The sequence below is a fragment of the Myotis yumanensis genome, unplaced genomic scaffold, assembly GCF_028538775.1.
Source record: "Myotis yumanensis isolate MYYU_CA2020_CCGP unplaced genomic scaffold, mMyoYum1.0.hap1 SCAF_8, whole genome shotgun sequence".
NCBI classification, from domain to species: domain Eukaryota; kingdom Metazoa; phylum Chordata; class Mammalia; order Chiroptera; family Vespertilionidae; genus Myotis; species Myotis yumanensis.
In genome coordinates, this window is record NW_027223759.1 from 53180506 (window position 1) to 53203813 (window position 23308).

General features: G+C 34.5%; 1 protein-coding gene across 7 annotated transcripts in view; it reads right to left on the bottom strand.

Annotated features, from left to right (window-relative positions):
* SLC4A10 (solute carrier family 4 member 10) overlaps positions 1-23308 on the bottom strand; it is a 228564-nt gene that overhangs the window by 86099 nt on the left and 119157 nt on the right. For 4 of the 7 annotated variants that reach the window (XM_070422867.1, XM_070422869.1, XM_070422864.1 and 1 more), the window contains exons 7-11: positions 18727-18818; positions 17685-17774; positions 11687-11844; positions 8231-8318; positions 2957-3103 (exon numbers count right to left, since the gene is read on the bottom strand). In XM_070422867.1, the coding sequence (XP_070278968.1) occupies positions 2957-3103; positions 8231-8318; positions 11687-11844; positions 17685-17774; positions 18727-18818 (575 nt within the window). The remainder of the gene's footprint in view (positions 1-2956; positions 3104-8230; positions 8319-11686; positions 11845-17684; positions 17775-18726; positions 18819-23308) is intronic. The other 3 variants (XM_070422865.1, XM_070422871.1, XM_070422870.1) reach the window with 3 other exon arrangements.

Here is a 23308-nt window from a genome sequence, read left to right on the forward strand (position 1 = left end):
GAGGTTAGGGTATCTGCTCATGATCCTACAAATAAATAATAGCAGAACTGTCTTGATTCTTAACTCAATGTTCTTTCTACTACTTCCTCCAAATATCCAGAGTCCAATACATTCTGATTGCTTCCTAAAAATAATTTTAAGAATACAGAGCTCCCATGCTTCAACTTGCCTTAATAATATCATTACTCCAAGGCAAGGTGTTTTTAAAAATGCTTAACTTCAGCATTTTTAAATATTTTTAATGTTTGAAAAACTAACTGGCAATTTTTAAAAGAAAGAAAAATTATAATACTCTCAACAATAAAGGCTTTTTTAAAAAGTTCTAGAGACAGGTAGTGGTGATAGTTGTACAACAATGTGAAAATTCTTAATGCCACTTGAGCTGTACATTTAAAAAATGGTAAAACTTTCTGATATATACATTTTGGCATAATAAAGAAAAGGAGAGAAAAAAAGAAAAACTAATTGGTATCAAAAAGTGACTTTTAAAGTCTCTGTCTCAATGCATTTATATTTTCACTAAATTTTCTAAATAACATCAATTAAAAAGATTAATATTTCAGGAAACATTTTATCACCTTTTCTACTGTTGTAATGGCAAAGATATAAACAAGTACAAAAATAGGACAGTGTATAACCCTTAAAATTACTCCTTAAGCAACTTCTTTTATTTTCAGACTAACTGAAAATACGTGGCCGCAGTTATAGAATGACAAAATTGTAATTGCTGAGAAAAGAAAAGCAAATTATCTTTATTGTTATAAAATGACTTCAGAATGAAAATACAGAAATGAGGCAGATGTCAGCTTATTTTCCTTGAATTGAGAGTTGGATTACGACGCCTTTTTTAAGCACTCATGCTTGAGTGGTATACCTGCTCACTTGTACATCTCTGGCTAACCAAAAGAACTTCTATGTCCAGGATTGGGCCAATTTGACCATCTGTTACTTCAACTAGTGTAGTCAAGTCAGACCAGCCTGGACTCCACAGGGACAAGAGCCCAAAACAAGGCTGACTAGATGACAACTGGGACAGTTGAAGGAGGCAGATTCAGTAAAAATAGAGGTGATACTATGAGGAGTGGGCTTAAACATTTGGTCACCACTCTCAACAAAGGCATGCCTACATTAAGAAAATGACCCCAAATAATGGCAACAGCCTTTGTTTCTATTTTTCTGGACTATCCTATCTAATAAAGAGGGAATATGCTAATTGACCCTCACGCTGTTGCAAAGATGGCAGCGCCCACAGCCAATAAGGAGGGAATATGCTAATTGACTGTCCCACCCTCAAAGATGGTGGTGCCCAGTTCCCTCAGCCCCATTGGGGTGGCAGGCATGCTTGCCTCCAGAGACCCCCCAGTCCTCTCAGCCCCCCAGCCACCCAGAGCTGGCCAGAGGCACAGGCAAGCCTCAGATAGTGGTTGCCCAGGGCCGTCCAAGGCTCAGGTAACCAAGGCTGGCTGAGGCTTTTGCTGCCGACAGTGGCAACAGCAGAGGTGTGATGGGGCATCGCCTTCCCCTGATCGCTGGGTTGCCTACCGCCCCTGAGGGCTCCCGGACTGTGAGAGGGGGCAGGCTGGGCTGAGGGAACCCCCTCCAGTGCATAAATTTTCATGCACCGGGCCTCTAGTATACATATAATGAGTAAGTGGGCATTAACTTTTTATAGGCAGAATTTCTACAATTTTTATGTCACATACCCACACCAAGATAACATAAACATAAGAATTTTAATTTAAAATGTTTACCAATTAATATGATCAGCAGTAATAGGAAGTTTTCTATATAATAAAACTAAGTCATGCCTTTGAATTTTTTAATACTTGCTAACTTCAAAGTGATGCATCAGAATATAGAAAGGCAGTAATAGACTTTTTCTTAAGCCATATTTTACATCTTTATTAAAAATTTAATTTTCCTCCAGTATAATGTTTTGAGATGGGTCTTAAGTCTTTCCAGGGATATGGGACTGCTTGATTTAGCAGACTATCATCAATATACCAAATTTCTCAGTGAAGTGTGTTGCATACGATCATGGAAGACTTTCTAACTTCTTAACGGTTAAATAGGTTCTGGTGCCAATTCCATGTGGAAGAAAGTGGGGATTCCCAACACCACCAAGCAATTCTCCAGACACCAGCTGGGTGTCCTACAATTCAACCCAATTTTGACACTATCTCCCCAGAGATAACATCAGATACCACAGGTTGAGGACTCAGTCCTGCAAGGCTGCCCCCTCACCCCAGCGCCTACTTCAGATACAAGTTGCAAGCCCAGGTTCCCAAGACCCTCTCCTTGGCTTTCAACTAATTTGACAGAGTGGATCACAGAAAACTCAGAGAAACACTTAACTTACTAGACCACCAGTTTATTATAAAAGGATATAACTCAGGTCAGCCCAGGTTAGAGGTGCAAAGGGCAAGGTATGGGGAAAGGGCCAGAGGCGTCCATGGTCTCTTCTGGTTCACAACTCTCCTCAATCGCCATGTGTTCACCAACATTGAAGTTCTCTGAACCCCATACTTTGGGGTTTTGAGGAAGCTTCATTACAGAGGCATGATTGATTACACCATTGGCCGTTGGGGATTGAACTCAATCTCCAGCTCCTCTCCCCTCCCCGGAGGTGGGAGGGTGACACTGAAAGTTCCAACCCTGTAATCACATGGTTGGCATTGCTGGCAATCAGCCCCCCTCTTTGAGTTCCAAAACCCTCCCTCTCAACCTAACAAAAGACATTTTTGTTGCTTTCATGACAGGAAATTCTCAAGGTTTTAGGAGCTCCGTGCTAGAAACAGGAGGAATACCAAATATATATTTCTTATTATAGAGCACAATATCACAGAGGTTATAATTTAAATCATGTCAATCCTTGTGATAGGTTATACTATTTTGGTACATGTGTTTAAAAGACAAAAAAGATAAGATTTTTAAGAGTATTTTCAAATATGCATACCTGGGAAGGAACATTTTTTGGAGGTTCTATACGAATGCTTGGATCCCATTCTCCAGGAGGGAGAACAGTAACCTGATCCAGAAATTCATCAATTCCTGATACCAAGTCATTTCGATCTTTAGCTTTGTAAGCAACATCATGAAATACCTATAAGAAGGAAAATAAATACCGTTTATAGATTTTAAAAGCTATATAATATTAATGTGTTCAGTGTTTTCATTTCCCAGTTACTTCATATGAGATTATAGAATTTGAAAAAATGGATGCTTTTCATGTAAAATGTTATAATTTAGTTTTATGTATTTAGGCCCACAGATATATATTTTTCTTAGAATGCTAGAATGAATGTCAAAATTTCTGGAGGCTAGAATAAAGGGAAGGGGAAGGAGGATGGAAGGCATGGGACTAAAATTCTGCCACCCTGAAGCTGCTTTGGGGGGGATATTGACTTTAAGCTATTTATTAAGAAACAAATGACTCAATGAAACTTTTATTCTTCCCCCTTTCCTGCCCAAGAGATTCAGAGAGAGAAACTTGCTTCAGGAAGAAGATCTTAGGATACCACCTTAGCCTATTTTGAATTAAGTATGGTGAACAAGAAGGCTTTAGCCAGGTGCCTATTAGCTAGATATCCCTGTGTCCCTTTGCTTTTGAGTCACCAAGCAAGGATTTTCTTGCCATGTATGTTTCGGTATTCCTCAACTACCTGAGAATCTAATTCCCTGCTCTCCCCAAAAAATGTCCTGGACACCCAATGTTGCCTCATTGTCTTCGGAATTTTCATGCCTCTGTGAATTCCCTATGCCCATACTAAAATCTTATTCTCTCTTGTTCATGAGTCTCTGTTAATTTGGTTATTAGCCCAGCCTAGAAGAACTTAGGAGGTGGAAAGAAAAGTATTAATATTTTTTAGTCCCACAGAAGGAAGCTAATTAAGCTGGAATTAATGATTCAAGCTTGGCAAAGGTTATTTATATGTGGTAAATCAAATTTTCTGAAAGACCTCTTTGCTTAAAAATAGAGATGAAAATGTATAGACTATATTAAAAATTTTATCAATATTTATACCTTGGCATATATGAACTAATTTAAAAGGTTAATTTTGTTACAATTATTAAATAATGAGGTTATAAAATAGGATTTTCTGATATATATCATATCTGTACAGTTCAGAAAGTATATTTCCATTTAAAGTATGAGCTACATTTACACACGCACACACACACACACACACACACACACTGTGGTAATCATTTAGGTACTGACAGATACCACAGGTCTTCTAGACACAGAGCAGGATTGCAGTCCTTGTCTTCTTCAATATTAGAATTAGGGTGTTCTATTTAGGTGTATATATGTCACTTTCTAATGGAAGTTTTGAGCACCAGTGTGTGATTTATCACATAGCCTTTTGTCTGCCATAGTGACCGAGAAAACACAGGTTGTGCTCCAGCTTCTATGGGCCTGAGTGACTATAATCAGCAGACTCTGCCATTTGTGATGGACACACAGCATGACAGAAATAAATCTTGGTTGTATTAAGCCACAGAGATTTTAGTTGGTTATTCCTGTAGCATACCTAATCTCTTCTAACTAATACACAGAGGAATGGTATACTTAATATAATAAGTAGGTAAAATAAATGTGAAAAATTAATTTACCCTAAACATAATATAAATATTTCTGACACTGTTTTGTATTTTATATAATATGAAATGGAACAAATATTTGAGGTTTGGGACTATTGTATTATTCTTTATGCTATTATATATTACAGTAACCAAACATCCCAAAATTTACAGGAAAATTATACTTTCAAACATTCTATTCTATTTTTAGACCATTTATTTTAGCTTCTGGTTTGATGTTCTAAACTGCTGAAGTGACTCAAGATAAGGTATTGTTAAAATACTAACACATTTAGTCTTTAATTTATTAAAAAACTTATTGAGTCTGTTTCTATTTTGTTCTTCAGATTCTACATATAAATCAAATCGTATATGTTTGTCTAACCACTTAACACCTGAAACTAATACAAAATGATACTGAATATAAACTATAATTGAAAAATTAAATTAAAATTAAAAGAAAACAACAATAACTTATGGACCTCTGACTGAGGGCCAGACACTATGCTAAGTCTGAAGATACAAAAGAAAAGACAGGAGTTCCCAATACAGAGAGGAAAAACACAAATAGAGCTCAGCCAACAAATATTTATTTGAGCACCTGAAAATATTAAGGTACTAAAACGAATATATGGTAACTGCTCTCATGAAATTTACAGTTTGATCATGCAATCCAATTCACCATTTTCTGAACTTTATGAATCAACATCTTAAATTATGTTCTTAATAAGTATAATTATTCAATAGCCTTCAAAAGAATTGGATAAGCAAAATAATTTCTCCCACCTTGGCTTTAAACAATAAAATATTACTTTTTCTTTTAAAAGTATTTAAATATTTTTATAGTCAATAATTATTGATAGTCAATGTACTATTTTAATTAATATGTCCTATTATCTCATCCTTTAGAGTAACTTTCTGACTTTCTGCTTCTCTATCCCACTGTTCAGAGAGTTACAAATTGCCCTAAAGCTAATCTCTGAAGTTTCAAGTCTAAATGATTCTTGTTTGAGCCTCCATTAGGTGGCTCATTAATCAAGGAAATAAATGAAAGTCCCTTCTCTGCTCTCACTCTAAATCTAAAATTTAAAAAACATGGATGTCTCTCTGTTATTCTGTACCCACTCGATTAAAAAGTTGGAAAATTACATCTTTCTATTGAGAAAATTTTGAATTCTAATTGGAAAAGGGGAGGTTTAGGAAGAGAGATACTTTGATGTATGGACCTCCCATAATGCAATATGCTCTTCTCACCATATAACATGGCCCATGCCCCATTGATATCTTAGTGTAATTCTAATGTCTTAGATGTGGAAACATAATATAACATGATATATATGTGCCCATGAAAGTGACAATATTTAAATTGTGGAATACAAATGACAGTATTATTTATTTGATAATACTATAAAAATTGCTAAATATTAATCAATATGGAAATACTAAAAGCAAAGTTACTGTGAGTGTTATCTCATAAAGAATTCTACTAGAGCAGGTTTAAGTTCTCATGAAGCCCTTTTTTCACTTTCTGTCTTCTCCCAGATTTCTTCAATAAAATGTTACTCATTGTAGTGGATGGAATAGTGTCCTCTCAATATATATGTCCACCTGAACCTCAGACTGTGACCCTATCCTATATAATAAAAGCTTAATATGCAAATTGTCCCCTTGACCTAGAGTTTAACTGGGAGTTCGACCGCACGCTATGACGTGTGCTGACCACCAGGGGGCAGCATGGAACATGGAGGGTGTTGGCAGCAGACAGCAGTAGAGGCGCTGCTGCCCCAATGGGCCCCAACGAGAGCGGGACCATGGTGGAATGGTGGAGCAGGTGAGTGGGCGGCACCAGGCCAAGGCGGGTGCAAGTGGGGCCCTATCGCCCCAGGAATTGCCCCACAGATGGTGACCAGCAGCAGCGGTGGGGAGTGGGGCCACAATGGGAGCCCAATGACTCAGGTGGAGGGTGGTGCATGGGGTTCTGGGGGCCCAGGTGCTACCCAGGGCCCAGAGGTCAGCTGGGACCTGCCCTCCATGCCAGACACTTGCGTTTCAATCACCGGCCTGGCCTAGGGACCACACTTGTGCAAAAATTTCATGCACCAGGCCTCTAGTTTGAAATAAGGGTCTTCGCAGATATAATTAAGGTAAGAATCTCAACATGAGGTCATCCTGGATTAGACTGGCTCTAAATCCAATGAGTGTCTTTATAAGAGACAGAATAGTAGATGACACACAGAGAGAAGGCCATGTGAAGATGGAGGCAAAGACTGGAATTTCACTGCCACAAGCTGTGAAATACCATGAGCTACGAGAAGCAAGAAAGACATGGAAAGATCTCCTTCAAAGCCTTCAGGGAGTGTGGCCCTGCTGATACTTTGACTTTAGACTTCTGGCCCCACAATATATGAGAAAATACATTACTCTTATTTTAATCACCTAGTTTGTGTAATTTTTTATGGCATCCATAGAAACTAATATACTCAATAAATTGTTCTTTTTTTTCTGAACCTGATTTAAAAACAACAACAATTGATATAAAACCATAAAACATAATTTTGACAGATGTAATAGAATAATTTCTATCAAACCCCAAATACAAGTTTAAATCTTCAGATTTTGTAAGCCTAGTTAAAGTTATAGCCAATGTTAATTTGCTCTTTTTTAAAGTATCTGAAGCCATAAATTCAGTAAATACATCATTAAATTATTTAGACAAGATTCTAATTTTGTATAGTCCCATTTGTTATTTACTACTGAATTTTGAATTTATACTCCTTCAGTGATCTTTTGCATCTGTTCTTTCTTAATAAGAACAATAAAATAATAAAAATAGATTTCCATAAAGTGTTGGGGAATACAAGAACCCAGTTAAACAATGTTACATCTTGTGCTCTTGTTTTCATGATCTTACATTTTTGAGATATACACTTCTTTGTGAAGCTGATGAACGCTTTTTTCAGTCCAAAAAAATCTACATACAAATTTCTTACACAGAAAAATGTATGTGTTGTATCAGAGGGATCACAGGCCCATTTAAAACCATCTATAGTTCTAATGGTTCAAACACTCTCAGATTTAAGAAAAACTATATACAGGCCATTGTAAAAAAAAGTTTATAGATGTTGCATGGTTTTTATTATCATGTATACTATTCAGATAAACTTTCATTGGTTTTTCTTGAGACCTTAAAATTATTTTGCCTACTCCCTATGTTTCATGCAACTCTGAACATACTAACAGCCAATGAAGTGTACTCTTCAAATGGGTGAATTGTGTACCATGTGACTTTTATCTCAATTAAGTTAACATTTTTTTAAAAATCACTTTGCCCAAAACAAGATTTGCAATGATAGTAATAATGTTGCTTGCTCTGAAAACACATATAATGTAAGGGGAATATTAATAATATATTCTAAATGTCACTAACAAATTATTTTTAGAATATGAAGTTTTAAAGCATTATATTTATGTGTGTGAACTTATTACCCCTTTTAGGAAAACTTCTCCAAAGGAAATTTTACAGTGAAAACAGAAGAAGGGGGAGTCAATACAGAGAAACCTAAGTCACAGTAAATTGTGATGATACAGGAACCCCAAAAGTTACTAGTAGTGGCCAAAAATGTTCCCAATGAACTTGAATAAATACCTCATCTGTCATTAGGGTTGCAATTGATCTGCCAATCTCATGGTACTGTTGACCCTTTCCCAGGGGTCCCAGCAGGATGAACAAAAATCTGTAATTAAGAAGAAAATAAAACAAATGTTTTATAGTAGAAATATAAAAATTATTTTAGTAGTACAGAATCACTCATCTCAAAGGAATTACTGAATATAGGGATTTCCATGTAAAATACTCTGTATTTTTTCACAGTTCATTATTATGTTGAAACATTTTATAATGCTTGCCTCTTATGCTTAAGATTCTTAAGCATTGGGAATCTGTGGTTATTTTTATTTCAGTGTTTCTCCCATTTCGTTGCTGGTAGCGCCTACACAGTTGTTAGTGAGAATTTTGAGGATTCTATAATTCTTAAGGTGACGAAAGTAAAATCTGATTAAAACATTATGAATTGGCCCGGCAGGCGTGGCTCAGTGGTTGAGCATTGACCTCTGAACCAGGAGGTCATGGTCTGATACCCGGTCAGGGCACATGCCCAGGTTGCAGGCTTAATCCCCAGTGGGGGGGGGGGGGGGGGGTGTGCAGGAGGCAGCTGATCAATGATTCTCTTTCATCATTGATGTTTTTATCTCTTTCTCCCTCTCTCCTGTCCTCTCTGAAATCAATAAAAATATATTTTTTAAAATTTTGAATTGTAAAAAAAATTCACTAATAAGCAAATTGTAGAACTAGATAGAAGGGGGGAAAGGTAATACAGTTGTATAAACAAATAAAGAACATATGGTCAAAAAACAATAGGTACATATAAAATGTACATCAAATAGAAAAAAAAGCTATCAAAGACCAGTTAGACAGAAAAAGTGGGGCATTAAAGATATTAATTTCAATGCTGGAGGAATAAAAATACCAGTTGAACTGTGATATTCCATATAAATAGGCAAACTCATGATCACAACTGGAGTTTTTTAAAGAAATCAATACATGCTCTAACTTCGCAGGATGGTCAATGCTACAGAGAAAAGGTCAGTGCTGCAGGGAAATTGTGAAAATTTTTAAATGCCTTATATTCTGCAATATAACTCTACAGCATTCATTTGTTAAATGATTTATGCTCTTCAGTATGAAGGTCCAATGGCTTTGTAAAGTATACAAAAATAGGTACTATAATTCTACCCTTCATTTACTTATAAACATTAGCGATTATACATGTTTTTACATGAGGTATATGTTACACAGTCCTATATGGTCTGACATTAAGTTTTTGTTTCAGTTGAAACCGAGTCCAAGTCAATATCTACCATACAAAAATGTCTACTATACATTTAAAACAGGAATAGTTTAATGTGGTAGCAGAAGCTTTATCAACTATAATGCTTTTAAGAAATTTCTTAACCTGTGTACATGTTGCTATTTTTCAGGTTTCCATTTCATGGGCTATTTATAAATTCCTAAAAGATTATTTTCTGACATTTTTACTGTGATGCTGGTATAGTCATGGTGTCTGAAGAAAGGATAATTAGGACCCTCCATGGTTTTCTTTATTCTATTTGTCTAACTACTCTTCTACTTTTCACCTTTCCTAGCTAGTCAAGTTTTTTAACCTCTCCCTTTACAGTGGCTCTACTGTGCCCCTAATTTTTCCTCCATTGTTCTCTACACATATTTTGCTATGTCAGTATGAAATGAGGTCACCTAAATCTTGACAGTTTTCAAAGTGAGGGTACATAACCCCATTATGTCTTTACTCCTGGGAATTTTTCTTTTCTTTCATTTGAAAGACAAGAACTCTCATGGTCATAAGCAGCCATCATTTACTCAGAGTTCATCAGACACTATCTTAAATGGTGGAACAAGAATGCATGGTTTGGAAGACTAATAAAGAATGTTAAACTACTAAAATAATACTTCTGCACTTAGTAAGTTTGACATCTTAAATGTAAATCCCAAATTACCAGAAATTCTGAATAAGTTACAGAACAGCTGTGTAGAAAAATTGGCCTTAATTATATAGTCATATGCCACTTTAACAGCCTCAGTTCATCGTTCTCCTTTTTAAATAAAAGTAGGTATATACAAAAGTCTCAATAGCCCTCCAAAAGGATGAACTTCTTTCCATAACCTGAATGGTAACCAGGTTCCTTCCTTAAACCAGAGTCAGGCACAGGTACTCAAACACTGAATCCCATTCCAGCTACTTGAGCTCTTCCAAAATGAGGTCTCTCCTGACTAAACTGTTCCATATTTGGGGATGTCTTAGCCATAATCAAAACACAGAGTGATGTAATCCAATGTAAAGGCCAAAGGTTCATAGAGGAAATGTTCTACAAACCACAGCATCTGTGCCTTATGTCATCTTAACCTGGCCGAGGCATTCAATGCCTGGAAGAGAAGGCATACTATAGCATCTGAAACAGAGCATGACATGATCAGCCCCAGTCATTTGAAGGATGGGGCCGCAGAGAGATATGAAAATAGGATCAGAGTGAAAGGCTGTCATTATATGGAAATTACATTTGATGGAGGAAAAGGTAAGAAAACAAAGTCCCTGGGTGAATTGCTAGGAACCTAATGTGCTAAAGTCAACTATTTTTTCTGCATATTTTTGCCTATGGATAGTCTTATATCCATAAAATATAAATATATTATAAACAATTATAATTCAGTTTATACTATCCCTAAATTGTTAGTTTTATGCATAGTTCAAAGAGAAAGAAGTTCATATAATCATATTAAATTTGTGCTTTTGATTTTGATTCAACCACAGTACCATGATGCTTCTATCAATGATTCCTCAGGCTCTACACATGGGAAGTACACTGTACCTAAGATTAAAACATACAGTACATTAAATACACAAGGGGCTATCTTAATGATGCCACTTACATGTACTTTAAAGGCCTACTTATTCAAGCATTAACCAAGCTTGAAAACTGATTATTTTTTTTTTAGTTTGACCACACTCATATACAGGATCCTCGATAGCCCAAGAAAGCATTTATATAGTGGTATAGATCAGGGTATTTAGAGAAGAGGAACATGCCTAAAAGAAAACATAAAAGTTTGAGAGAAAGGAGGAAAGAACAGAATAATTTTTTAAAATATTTTTTATTTATTTCAGAGAGAAAGGGAGAGGGAGAGAGAGAGAAAAACATCAATGAGAGACAATCATTGATTGGCTGTCTCCTGCACACCCACTTCTGGGAATCGAGCCTGCAACCTGGGCACGTGGCCTTGACTGGAATCGACCTGGGACCCTTCAGTCTGCAGGCCAATGCTCTATCCATGGAGCCAAACCAGCTAGGGCAAGAACAGAATAATTTTTAAAGGATTTTTTCCCCTTTTCCACAAGCAAGAAGAAACAACAGTTTTGTGGATTCGTTTCTAGAAAAAAACTCTGAGTAAATTATATTTACTCTTTGTTTTTTATCCCACAAAAAAAAAATGGTTTCAGAAAAATGCAAAAGATGCTGTAATACTTTTTACCTGCTTGGGATCGGGACTTCAGCCAGTCCTTGAAGCAATACAGCTGGAGACAGCCTGACGAAAGCAACCACAGTTCGATCCAGAAACTCCAGCTCCCCAACTAGGATGTTTGAGGCCTCAGCCCCCGGAGGGATCTTTTTCATAAAATGTAGATCAACCTGCAAGCATCACAGAGCAAAATAAGATAAATCAAAATGGGAAAAAATCGCTAAATTACATCCTAGCACAGTGCCTCACATATTGTAATTCATCAATAAATACTGTATCATTTGAATAAATATAGCTAATATATGTATATAGTAAAGGTCTTTTGCCCTTTAGAAATAACTTTTTTCTTTACTGTGTATTTTTCTAACTTGTCATCAATAAACTGAATATTCTAGTTTCTCTATTCAATATCTTTAAGAGAAACTTCTTCAGTATCAGCAATCTTGAAATATTCAGGGAGAAAAGATCATGTGCTCAATTAAATCACGCTTGAGTCATGATTTAATTCACATTTTCCAATAGATTTAAATATTTTAGGTTGCATCATCTAAATTTTGTGCATAATACATTTTAATTAATACTCAAAATACGCCTATTTCAAAAGAAATATAAACATGTTTCTCCTTACAGTGTTAATTATGACTTTAGTCTTCACCTTTATTCTATATCCTTCACATTCTATACTTAGCCTGATCATTCTTCAATTTTAATTTCTCATCAGAGAATTTAGATATGGCAGAGGAAAAAAAACAAGAATATAAATATTAACATCTGGGGTGACTGAAGAGCCATAGTTGAACTTCTGATATGAGATGTCTGTGATTGAAATGAATGCACACAACACAAAAGTGATCATTAACAAGAAGAAATGCTTAACGGGTGAAGTCTGAGAAATGACTGAAAACTGTTTGTAAACTGTTCTTAAGAGTAAATGTTCATTTTTATGTGCAGGGCCTCAATGCAAACCAAGCAGTGATTTTAAAGTCGATTTTGCAAGGCCTGTTTCTTGTTTCTAATTCATTTGAGTTGCTTTTTATGGAAATCACTTTATAGGGAGAATAAGATTTTTATCTGCTCTAGTAATTGGTTTTATGCTCTGTGTCAATTAAATGGAGGCCAAAGATCAAAGTGGGAATCGCCAAGAGAGAGAAAAGAGTTCTGGCAAATATAGGTGAGGCAGAGATTTTTTTTTAAGGGACCAGACAGTTCTTTTACAAGTATAATGATATGAGAATAGCTTTGCCAAGAAATTTAAAAGGAAAAATATTAGAACTTTTAGGAGTACCTTAGAAAGTCTATAGCCAGACTTTAGTGACTATATTACATATGTTGCTTTCTGAAATCAAGACCTCAGCATAGCTATTTAGAAAGTTTATAACTACTTCATTTATCGGTAAAACAAAGGTGATCCAAAACATAAAACTCATTATATGGAGTATATACTTTATCCTAAGGATTAAATATAAAAATAATCTGCAATACTCCACTAAAAATATCAACTAGAACCAATGTTCTACTTTAAAGAAAAAAATAATTTAATAAAGCAAAAGTGCCTATAAAATTATAACAAATATTAAAAATTCTAAAGTTTTAACCATAAATATATTTCCAAATATATATTTATAAACTCATAAACCATATACATTGGGATATTATATGGTAAATATTTTATTTTACAGAAGCTAACCTTTTAATTTATAGGCAAAAAATTATTTATTTACCTTATTATTAGAAAGTTGAATTTCATGAAAAGTATTATCATATTTTTTGTATTTGTCTATCTAGGAGATTGCATACATTGAAAATGCTTTCAACTACTAATGCTTTATAATTTCACTATAAAGCATAAATTCTAGGGGAATAAAAGATTAACTATACACTATTAACCCAAAGTCTTTCATAGCCTAAAAGAGTAAACAATTAAATCCCCCCTCCCAATGGAAATAATAACTATACAATGGTAATACTCTAGAACAAAATTTAAAATAAAAAATAGCTTTTTAAGAAATTCTGTAATTGATCAACAATATGGGTCATATTGATAATACCTGTCATAACTTTAATGAAAAGTCTAAATTCCAACTGAAAAACTTTCGATAAGCTTATTTGTTGTCTGAAAAATGCCATAGTCCTAACTATTGAAGTCTGTGCCTCAGGCAGGTGAAAATTATACAAATAACTGCTTTAAGATGTAATTTAATTGAATCAAGAAGTACACAGTATGCTAAAATAGCTTAATTATATAAAAGGAAATACATGGTCCTTACACATGATTTTATTTTTGCATTACATAATACCTAATATATTAGTTGATACCTGTAATTTAGGAAGAACATTAAATATACAGACTTTTATTTCAGAATTAACAAATTTATTTCTTGATTTCAAACATAATAAGTTATAGTTAAATAATATATATCTGGAGTAGCCATTATATTATACTCATTACATTATATTATTCTTTATTTAAATGTTTTTATTGACTTTAGAGAGAGAGGATGGGAGAGAGATAAACATCGATGTGACAGAGAAACATTGATCAGTTCCCTCCCTGACACACCCCAACCTGGGATCGAACCCACAACTTGGGTATGAGCCATACCGGCCAGGGCCATTATATTATTTTTTTTAATTTTTTTAAATTTCTTTTAATCTTTATTGTTTAAAGTATTTCATATGTCCCTGTTTTTTCCCCATTGGCTCCTTATAGCCCCATCCCCACCCCCCATTATATTATTCTTGAAGTACTTATACTAGTATATTTGAGGGAATATTAGATTAATAATTTATAATTGTTATTCTTTTGCAATTATATATTATATTATTCTTGAGGGCACCCCTATATTTTTGTATTTGTGTTAATATACTATAATTCATTAAAAAACCTCATTTTGGCAATATTACTAACTACCTAACTACTATAACAAAAGGTCACATTTAAGGACCACAATTTAACCTGTAATAAAATTACAACTGCCTAAAACACCTCTGAGAAAGGAACTAGATTAAATACATCTCTAAGACAATCCTCAAGTTGACTAAAAACACTTGGAGTGAACATTTAAAAATCCTGGATTTTCAGTTCTTCTGAATAGGATCTTGAAGAAATCAAGGATTTCTTCTCTTATGAATCAGGATTTACACCCTGTTTTTAAGTTCTCCAGACCTTTTTGCTAAGAAGAGATAGATGCTTCATCTGGACATTTGGTACATAAGCTGTAGGTGAGAAACAGTTATATTTCTAAGGAACAAGGTTAGACAGATCATGGTGAAACTGGAAGTGTGGTCAAGCTACACACTGATATGTGAAGGAAATACAGATGGGACTTTAGAGGAAAGTTTAAGTCTTAAGTGCATTACATGAAGTACAATAAAAGTAACAGGGATTCTCTGGGGGGAAATGGCACTGTGACACTAACCAACCAGAGATCTTGAGCAGCTCTCTTCATCTCTCTGGGATACAGCTTTCTCACCTTCTAAATGAGAAGATTTCTGAGTTTTCCTGGAATTCAAGGATTTTATCATCTAACTCTTTATATTATGTTTCACATACTAAAGATAGATGCCGAAGAAAGTTATTTCTCTAGAAAATAATGTGAATGTTTTTTTGAGTCATCTATATATATAAAAGCCTAAGCAACCAGCCAAACATTCAACCACCTGACCAGTAGCTATGACGTGCACTGACCACCAGGGGGCAGACACTCAACGTAGGAGCTGCCGAGCTGTGGTGACTTGGCAGCTGCAGTTCTCAGGTGATGCACCCAGAACCAGAGAGGAGGGAGTCTGATTCTGGGGTGCGTCACCCAAGAACTGCCCTCTCACAATCTGGGACCCTTCGGGGGATGGTGGAGAGCCAATTTCAGCTCAATACCCACAGGCCAGGCCAAGTGACCCCACCGGTGCATGAATCCATGCACTGGGCCTCTAGCCTATTGGCTCCCCACTTTGGGTCTGGCTCCCCACCAGACCTCTAGCCCATTGCAGAGGTCGTGGTCCGGCCCATACAGACACTTTTCAATTCAATTAGCTAAATGATGAGGCATGCAGGACCTACTGGCGCCCGCACTGGCCCATCCAGTTAATATTGATTTTCAGTAGAGGCAGATAATTTTCTGCTACCACTCTTGGCTGGGAAACCAGCCGCAGCTTCCCTCCTTCCAGGAGGGACAGTAGTGCCAACAGGCAACCTCCTTCAGAGAGGGAAGGAGGTGAAGGAGCAGCTCAGGTAGGAAGAAGGAGGTTCCCGCTGCTACAGGACTCCACCTGGGTGGAAGGGTCTGGGTGGGAGCCTGACATTGAGCAGGGTCCTGCCCTAGGCCGACTAGATTCCAGGCTAAGTAAATCCTGTTTGCTAAATAATTGCATTTTGCAGCTAAATGCCCACAAGTCGTCAGTTACCACCAAACTTAGGGTAAAGTGAGATGAAAGAAGTGAGACAGATACAGAGAGAAAGTCACATAATATTGGGAGAAGAGAGGAGGGAGCCGATTCTGGGGTGCGTCACCTGAGAACCGCCCTCTCACAATCCGGGACCCCTCAGGGAATATTGGAGAGCCAGTTTGACCCCACCGGTGCACGAATCTGTGCACCAGGCCTCTAGTTTTAAATAAAAGAAATGCCACCAACATTTGGGAAATACTAAAATATCCACCCTCTACATGTCAATTTAAGAAATGGAGACATAGAGTGTTTTGACACATCTGCTTTTTAAAATATTATAGGAAGCAACAACCTGACAACTTAGATTATATTCAAAAACATCCCTTAAATTAGGAAGTTTGATGGGCCTATCCAGTGGAAGGGTTAAAAAATGTAGATTGAATAGATAGAATATAGGATCAAGTCACATGAAATGAATAAAGACTTTTTTACCCTTAACACCCCAAAATTCTACTGGGGTTTGGAATCTACATATTAAAATTGAAAATATTTAAATGGACAATGCCTGCTATATTCCCAGCACTCTGCCAGGCTCTCTCTATATTATTTTATTTTTACATTATTATACATAGTATTCTTATTCTTATTTTACAAACAAGAAAGCTGACGTTCAGAGAACTCCTTTAAGATCAGATAGTTTATAAACACTAGAGTTAGGATTCCAGATCTCACGCTCTTTGTAAAAAGCCATGTTCTTTCCAAGGTGTCATGCTGGGGATGAGAGACTAAGGAATATAGAAGGTGAGCACTGAATAGAGGGCTCTAGAAATTTAACTTGCCTATTAAAAGATGAAATGGACAAGTGATTGGAAATATAATAAGAAGAAAAGGATTAAAGGACAGAAAATCTATTTTTCACTCTCCTGTAGTTCTAATTGTTTGGGCGGACCTGAGGATAAGACTAGTCTCCACTTGACAAAACTCATTTTCTTTCAAATGTGAAGCATTTTCAAGGCTGCCAAAGATAGGTCAGACAACTAAAAGCAAAATGGTATGGAAATATAAAATTCAGCTTGAAAGGATTATATCCTTTAAAAAAAAGTTAAAAGGTAATTTAGTTGAAAGGATAAAATTGATGATTATTATTTTTGAGAATGTTAAATATGCCCATGTTGTACTGTTAAGGCCTGCATAAATAAATAAGCAATTTCTTATGTCAGTGCATTTATTTATTTATTTATTTATTTATTTATTTAATTCCTCACCCAAATATGTTTTATTAATTTTTTGAGGGGGGGGGGGGGGAGGGACATCGATCGGTTGCCTCCCATATGTGCCCTGACCATAATCAAACCCGCAACCTGTTGGCATACAGGATGACACTCCAGTAAACTGAGCCACCCATTCAGGGCTGCCATTGCTTTTAAGATAATGTTTCGAATGAAGAATATCAGCAATTAAATGTATGGCAGTTTGCAACAATTTTATTCCAACTTGCAGATGAATGAAGATGTAATGCTTTGAAAAGATAGTTTTTGGAACGGCAAATGGATTACATTTGAACTGGCTTAATGTTTGAATCACATGCCTCCATACAGTGAAATGAGCTTTGGAACATCGCCCTCACCTCTCTCTCTTGCTGGTGTGGAGGTCCTTTTTCATGCCTGTGTTTCATCCCACATGGACTAGTATGCCCCTTTTGCTGGCCTCCCAGTCCCTGCACGCATAATTAACAGACTTAAACTCGTACACAGCGCTCCTACCGAGACTCCGCCAGGCACCAGAGGGAGAGCATGCACATGACTAGACCCATACCACTTAGGCATTAGCGGAGGGATTCTGAAACAGCAACGGGGAGCTGATTGCTATTACTTTTTTCAGAACTTTACTGGTGCCTCCCATCCCCATCGCCTCCCACTGTTATAATCATTGCCAGCGCTACAGACTTCATGGGGGGAAACCACACACACACACACACACACACACACACTGAGTTACTGCTGTTTCAGCCACTCAGATAAAGAGAATGGTTGACCCTCTTTATTTTGGGTCAGTATTGAGACTCCTCATTGCTGTTTAAGTGCTAGTTTGCCATAGCCCACAATTGCACATGCACAATGTCAGGAATTTGCTGACTAAAATCACATTATTTTCACAGACTCATTATCTTCTTAGGATAATTTAAGTAATAATTTAAGATTGCATTTGAATTGGCTCCAATTAGCTGTATCCCTCAACAGTCCATCTTTATTATGTTTTTATTGGAAACCTTGCTCAGTTCCACCATATTCTAGAGCTTTCTTACACTAATGCCTTTCTCTGAATTACTACAATGAAATTTTATATTTGTTTTTCCTTAAATAAAGGAAAAATAACTTTGAAAAAGCAGCAGAAATTTAAATAATAAACTTCTGTGAATTTCTCTGTGAAGTCCAGTTATTCTTTTTACTGGAAGGGATACTTTATACAAAGTGGCTCAAACCTAAAAACACTATGCCTACAATGTACACATTTGGCTCGTGAATAAGTAAAATGCTACATATGAAATTAAACGCCAACACTATCTATAACAACATCCAGTTCTGGCTAAATAACAAGAAATGTGCATGCAAATATTATGTAGTAATTTATAGTAATAATTCAGCAACTTGAAAGGGAGAAAAGCTTACCTTGCTAAAGTCAACTGTGCTGTTTTCTCTGCTCACGTCATTTTTATTTTCAACACAGGCTGGAGCAGACTGTGGAGAAACAACCTGACCTGCTAAAAGAGATTGTTATTACAGAATACAAACAATTACTTACATACTTCCAGACATACTGAGTGAAATATGAATTAAACTAGACTAATATAGTTTCTTAATGAGTTTATGAAGTAAGCATGAAGGGTCAATATAAATAGAACTCTATCAATAGTCTTATTTATCAGTTACAGAAAGAAATGGGAGAATTTAGTCAAGAAAATGTAAACCAAATTCCCAGGTTAAAACTCTGTAACTAAATAGTTATTCCTTATGAAGAAAGATCACCTATGAAAATATTAAAAAGTAATCATGGTTTTGAAACATCATTGATTTTTACATTTTATCCAAAACTGACGATATATATATATATATATATATATATATATATATCGTCACTACTAGTACATATACAAATAAAACCTTTCCTATAAATTCTCTCCTGAAATCCCACTTCTTCTTCACTACCCAAAAATTACCAGGTGTGATTTAAGACACTTATAACTTACTTTCAAATATTACTCGAATTTTGCCCTGTGCACTATTAAGCCTCTCAAATGGGCCATTTACTAGTATATACAATTTTTTTATGTTTTAAAATTGTTATATTTCCAGAAAATAATGGGCTTAAGATTCTTCTAGAACTGAAATAGTTTTTTGCTTTCACTAAACAAAGTAAAATAATACATTTGGTGAAAATTTTAATATGATTTTTAAAGCAAATGTGCCTCAAACCATGTACACAAATTCTGATTTTAGCATATTCCAAGACACATATATAATTTTGGAGAAATAATAGACTTAAGCAGCATCAATTATTTTCATTCTCCCATTTCTAACTGCAATGTGCAGCTATGACTGTGAACTGTTCATTAGCAGCCATTTAATTTATCATTCTCAAAATAATAACTGCAATTTAAAAAACCTTTTACATAATGCATTTGTGCTAACAGATGTCTTCAATCACCAGTTTCACATCATTTCTCCATATTTTCATGAGTTAGAACATTAGATATATTTAAACCTAAATTTACTGAATGTTCTATAAAATTGAGTGGTGAAATTCAAGGCTTAAAAAATTAAATAAACATATATCTTCTTATAATAATTTATTTAATGTGGTATAAAATACATGGAAGAACAATCATTTAATTCAATCAGCAAGAAACACACAAAAAGAAAGTTAATCAAATGTAAAGTAATCAGCTTTGAAGAAATTTAATTGTATAGAAAATATGCTATAATTTAAAATTGAATAGCCTATGTTTTCATTATATACTTTAAAAGTAGAACATTTCACAAATTACTTTCAGCTCACATGGCATTTGTATTTTATCTTGTAAATATTAATATATTTTGAGATTTATTGTTCTATCATATTTTTGTTATAAGATGATGAAAATTCCACAAAATATCACCTCATAAAGTTGATAATCAGGATGGTATTTGAAAACGATTTCTTATAAATATTTTAAGGATATGGATAATGACCTAGTGGAGAGTATTTAATTAGCAGGAGACATACTAGATGTTAGCAATTTCCTTGCTAGTTCTGGATTTTAGATATGTACATAGAATATATACTAATACAGGAAAAAGAGCTTAAAAACTGCCTGGCCAGCATGGCTCAGTGATTGACTGTCAACCTATGAACCAGGAGGTCACAGTTTGATTCCTGGTCAGGGCACATACCCAGCTTGTGGGCTCGCTCCCCAGTGTATTCAGGAGGCAGCCAATCAATGATTCTCTCTCATCATTTATATTTTTTTAATTGTTTTATTGCTTAAAGTATTACAAAGAGTATTACATATGTCTCCTTTTTTTCCTGCTCTTGACAATCCCCTGGCCATCATTTATATTTTTATCTCCCTCTCTCTTTTCCTCTCTGAAATAAATAAAAATACATTTTAAAAATAATAATAAAAGCTTAAAAACTACCAGCCTATGAATATAAACTACAAATTTGGTATCTCTTATATTTCAGCAGTAACAGTTAACAGTAGTAAATATTAGTAGTTACATATGTTTAATAACAAATGTCATATACCAAATACGTTGCAAAGTTTAAAGAGTACTACAAAGCTTATTTATTAATATATACACTAATTTGTTAACATGAGACAATATACATTGAATTTATATATCTTCAAGCAGTATCTGAAAACTTAGCAGGATAGAGAAAAATATATGGGTAATATTATTTTAAAATTAAACAAGTTTGGTTTGTGTTATTTTGAAAAAATACTAGCCTTTAAATAATGCTTAAATTTTTATTTGCTCTCTATCAAACTAAAATGCACACATGAATTATAGTCTATTGAACTACTGGAAATCTCATAAATTAATTTCTATAATTTTGTTATCAACTATAATCTTTATTTGTCTAAGCACTAATTTCTTTAGTTTACTTCAATTATCACTGCCTTTCAAGAGGCAATGGGCTTGAATTTCAAAATGACTTTCATTAACTCAAATATTATATAAGAAGAATCAGTAAATTTAGGTTTTAAAAGAGCATCCCTTATTTTCTCGCTAATGTCTAAAACAATAGTAGTTCATATAATGACAATTTTCAGGTACAGGATTTTCCTTCCAACAGAAATGAATATGTTTCCTAAAAGAATAACAAAGAATGTGCTGGGCTATTTTCCCCTCTAAGACAAAATAGTATAAAGTTGGGATTTAGCATCATTTATATATATATATATATATATATATATATATATATGCTTTATGAATGCTAATTTTTATAATTGGTCTAATCACTATGCCACAATACTTGTGAACATACATGTTTTTTGCTTGCTTCTTTACATAACCATCACTTCATCCCCTGATCACTGTTCATATTAATATATCCTAGACCTATAAGTAAATGTCATTGTAATGTTTAATCACATCTGTTATGAGACATGAAGTGGACTATCCAAAGCAATTTAAAAAGACACTTATTAACTCAGTAACTTCATTACATTCAGGGTAAATTATTCAAAAACTGATGAAAAAATGAATACCATTATTATTAACAGGGAAAAGTACATGGCTATTTAAGTGTAAACATTTGAGAAACCTAACATCATCCTATATATTTACCATATGTGTTTATTTTTCCAAAACTTTAAACTCAAACAGTTCACATTTTAATGTTATATGTTTTGATATATGTAATACATTTTATCAATTAAAATGCATATTATCTAGTAGTCATATTAGTAACTGCTTGAATGGATTTTCTTTTGAATCATGAATTCATTTTGTCCTCTGAACCTCTATGTATGGATCATATGAGTTAGATAAAGTTATTATAGACATCAAGTTTTCCAAGGAAAATCATTAAAGATGTGGGACAAGCACAGGAGAAAATTGAGAATAATTCAGGTGATTACTAACTAGAATATGGAAGCTCTGCCTTTCTACTTGCTACTCCATAAATTTTTCACTAAGTCCATTGTGCAACTGGCACAGACATTTCTCTTATTATAAATTTGTAGGGGAGTAACATGAGATTATGTCAAAAGTACTAATTTTACTGTAAGTAACATTAGTATCATTAAAACATGTTATTGAAACACAACAGTAAAATATGTTATAAAAAAACCTTTAAGTATTTCGTCCTTACCTATAGTTTTCTTTTTCTTCAAATAAATTATATACATAAGTATTGTAAAACAGCACCAATTTCTATTTGGCCAATTCAAATCAATAGAAGAATATATCACTTAAAAATATAATTATTTTCTACTGCTCAATGTACTGAAAATCATGTGTAATAGAAGGAAACTGTGATGAAGACATGGAGGTACATCACTTTAACCTAGAGACCAAGCTGGTTTACACTACCTCAGGAAACCTTCAACGCATTTAGAGTACCCAAAGGGTAGGAGATGAGGGAGGTACAGAGATGAGATGAGCCTGTTAGAGACAGACACAAGACAGAGCAAAATAAAGAAATATAAAGATGAATGACAAAGTTACAAACATGTGTAACAATACATTAATTTATGGAAATAGGAAACATGAAAGAAAGGCTAAATATTTAGAAAATGTTGATTAAGTGAGCTGCACTTCAAAAACATAAGAAGTATGCACTTAATTAAACCTGGAAAAAATTATTATGCCTGAAAATAATTAATGTAATATAAGAAATAACAAATTTAAAAGTATCATACTAGAAATAGTTTTGCAGTTAAAAACTTGTCCTGATATTCCAAAACTCAGTAGCAATAAATACAGCTTCTGAACAGCCACCAATTGTGTCTACAATATTATCTTGACATTTTGGAACACTATGTTTTTTTTTCAAGTAATTCTAAGAATTATTATTCTAGCTTTATTTCTTCAAAGGTAGAACATTGCGAAGGATAATTTTTAACTTTTGGTATCTTACTTATGCGACCACAGTATTTAAAAAATAAGAAAGCATATAAATATCTAAATACACATAAAAACATTGTACCTCTGAAAATAAAAAGTACAACATTTTTAAAAGTAGTGCTTACAAAGCAATAAAACT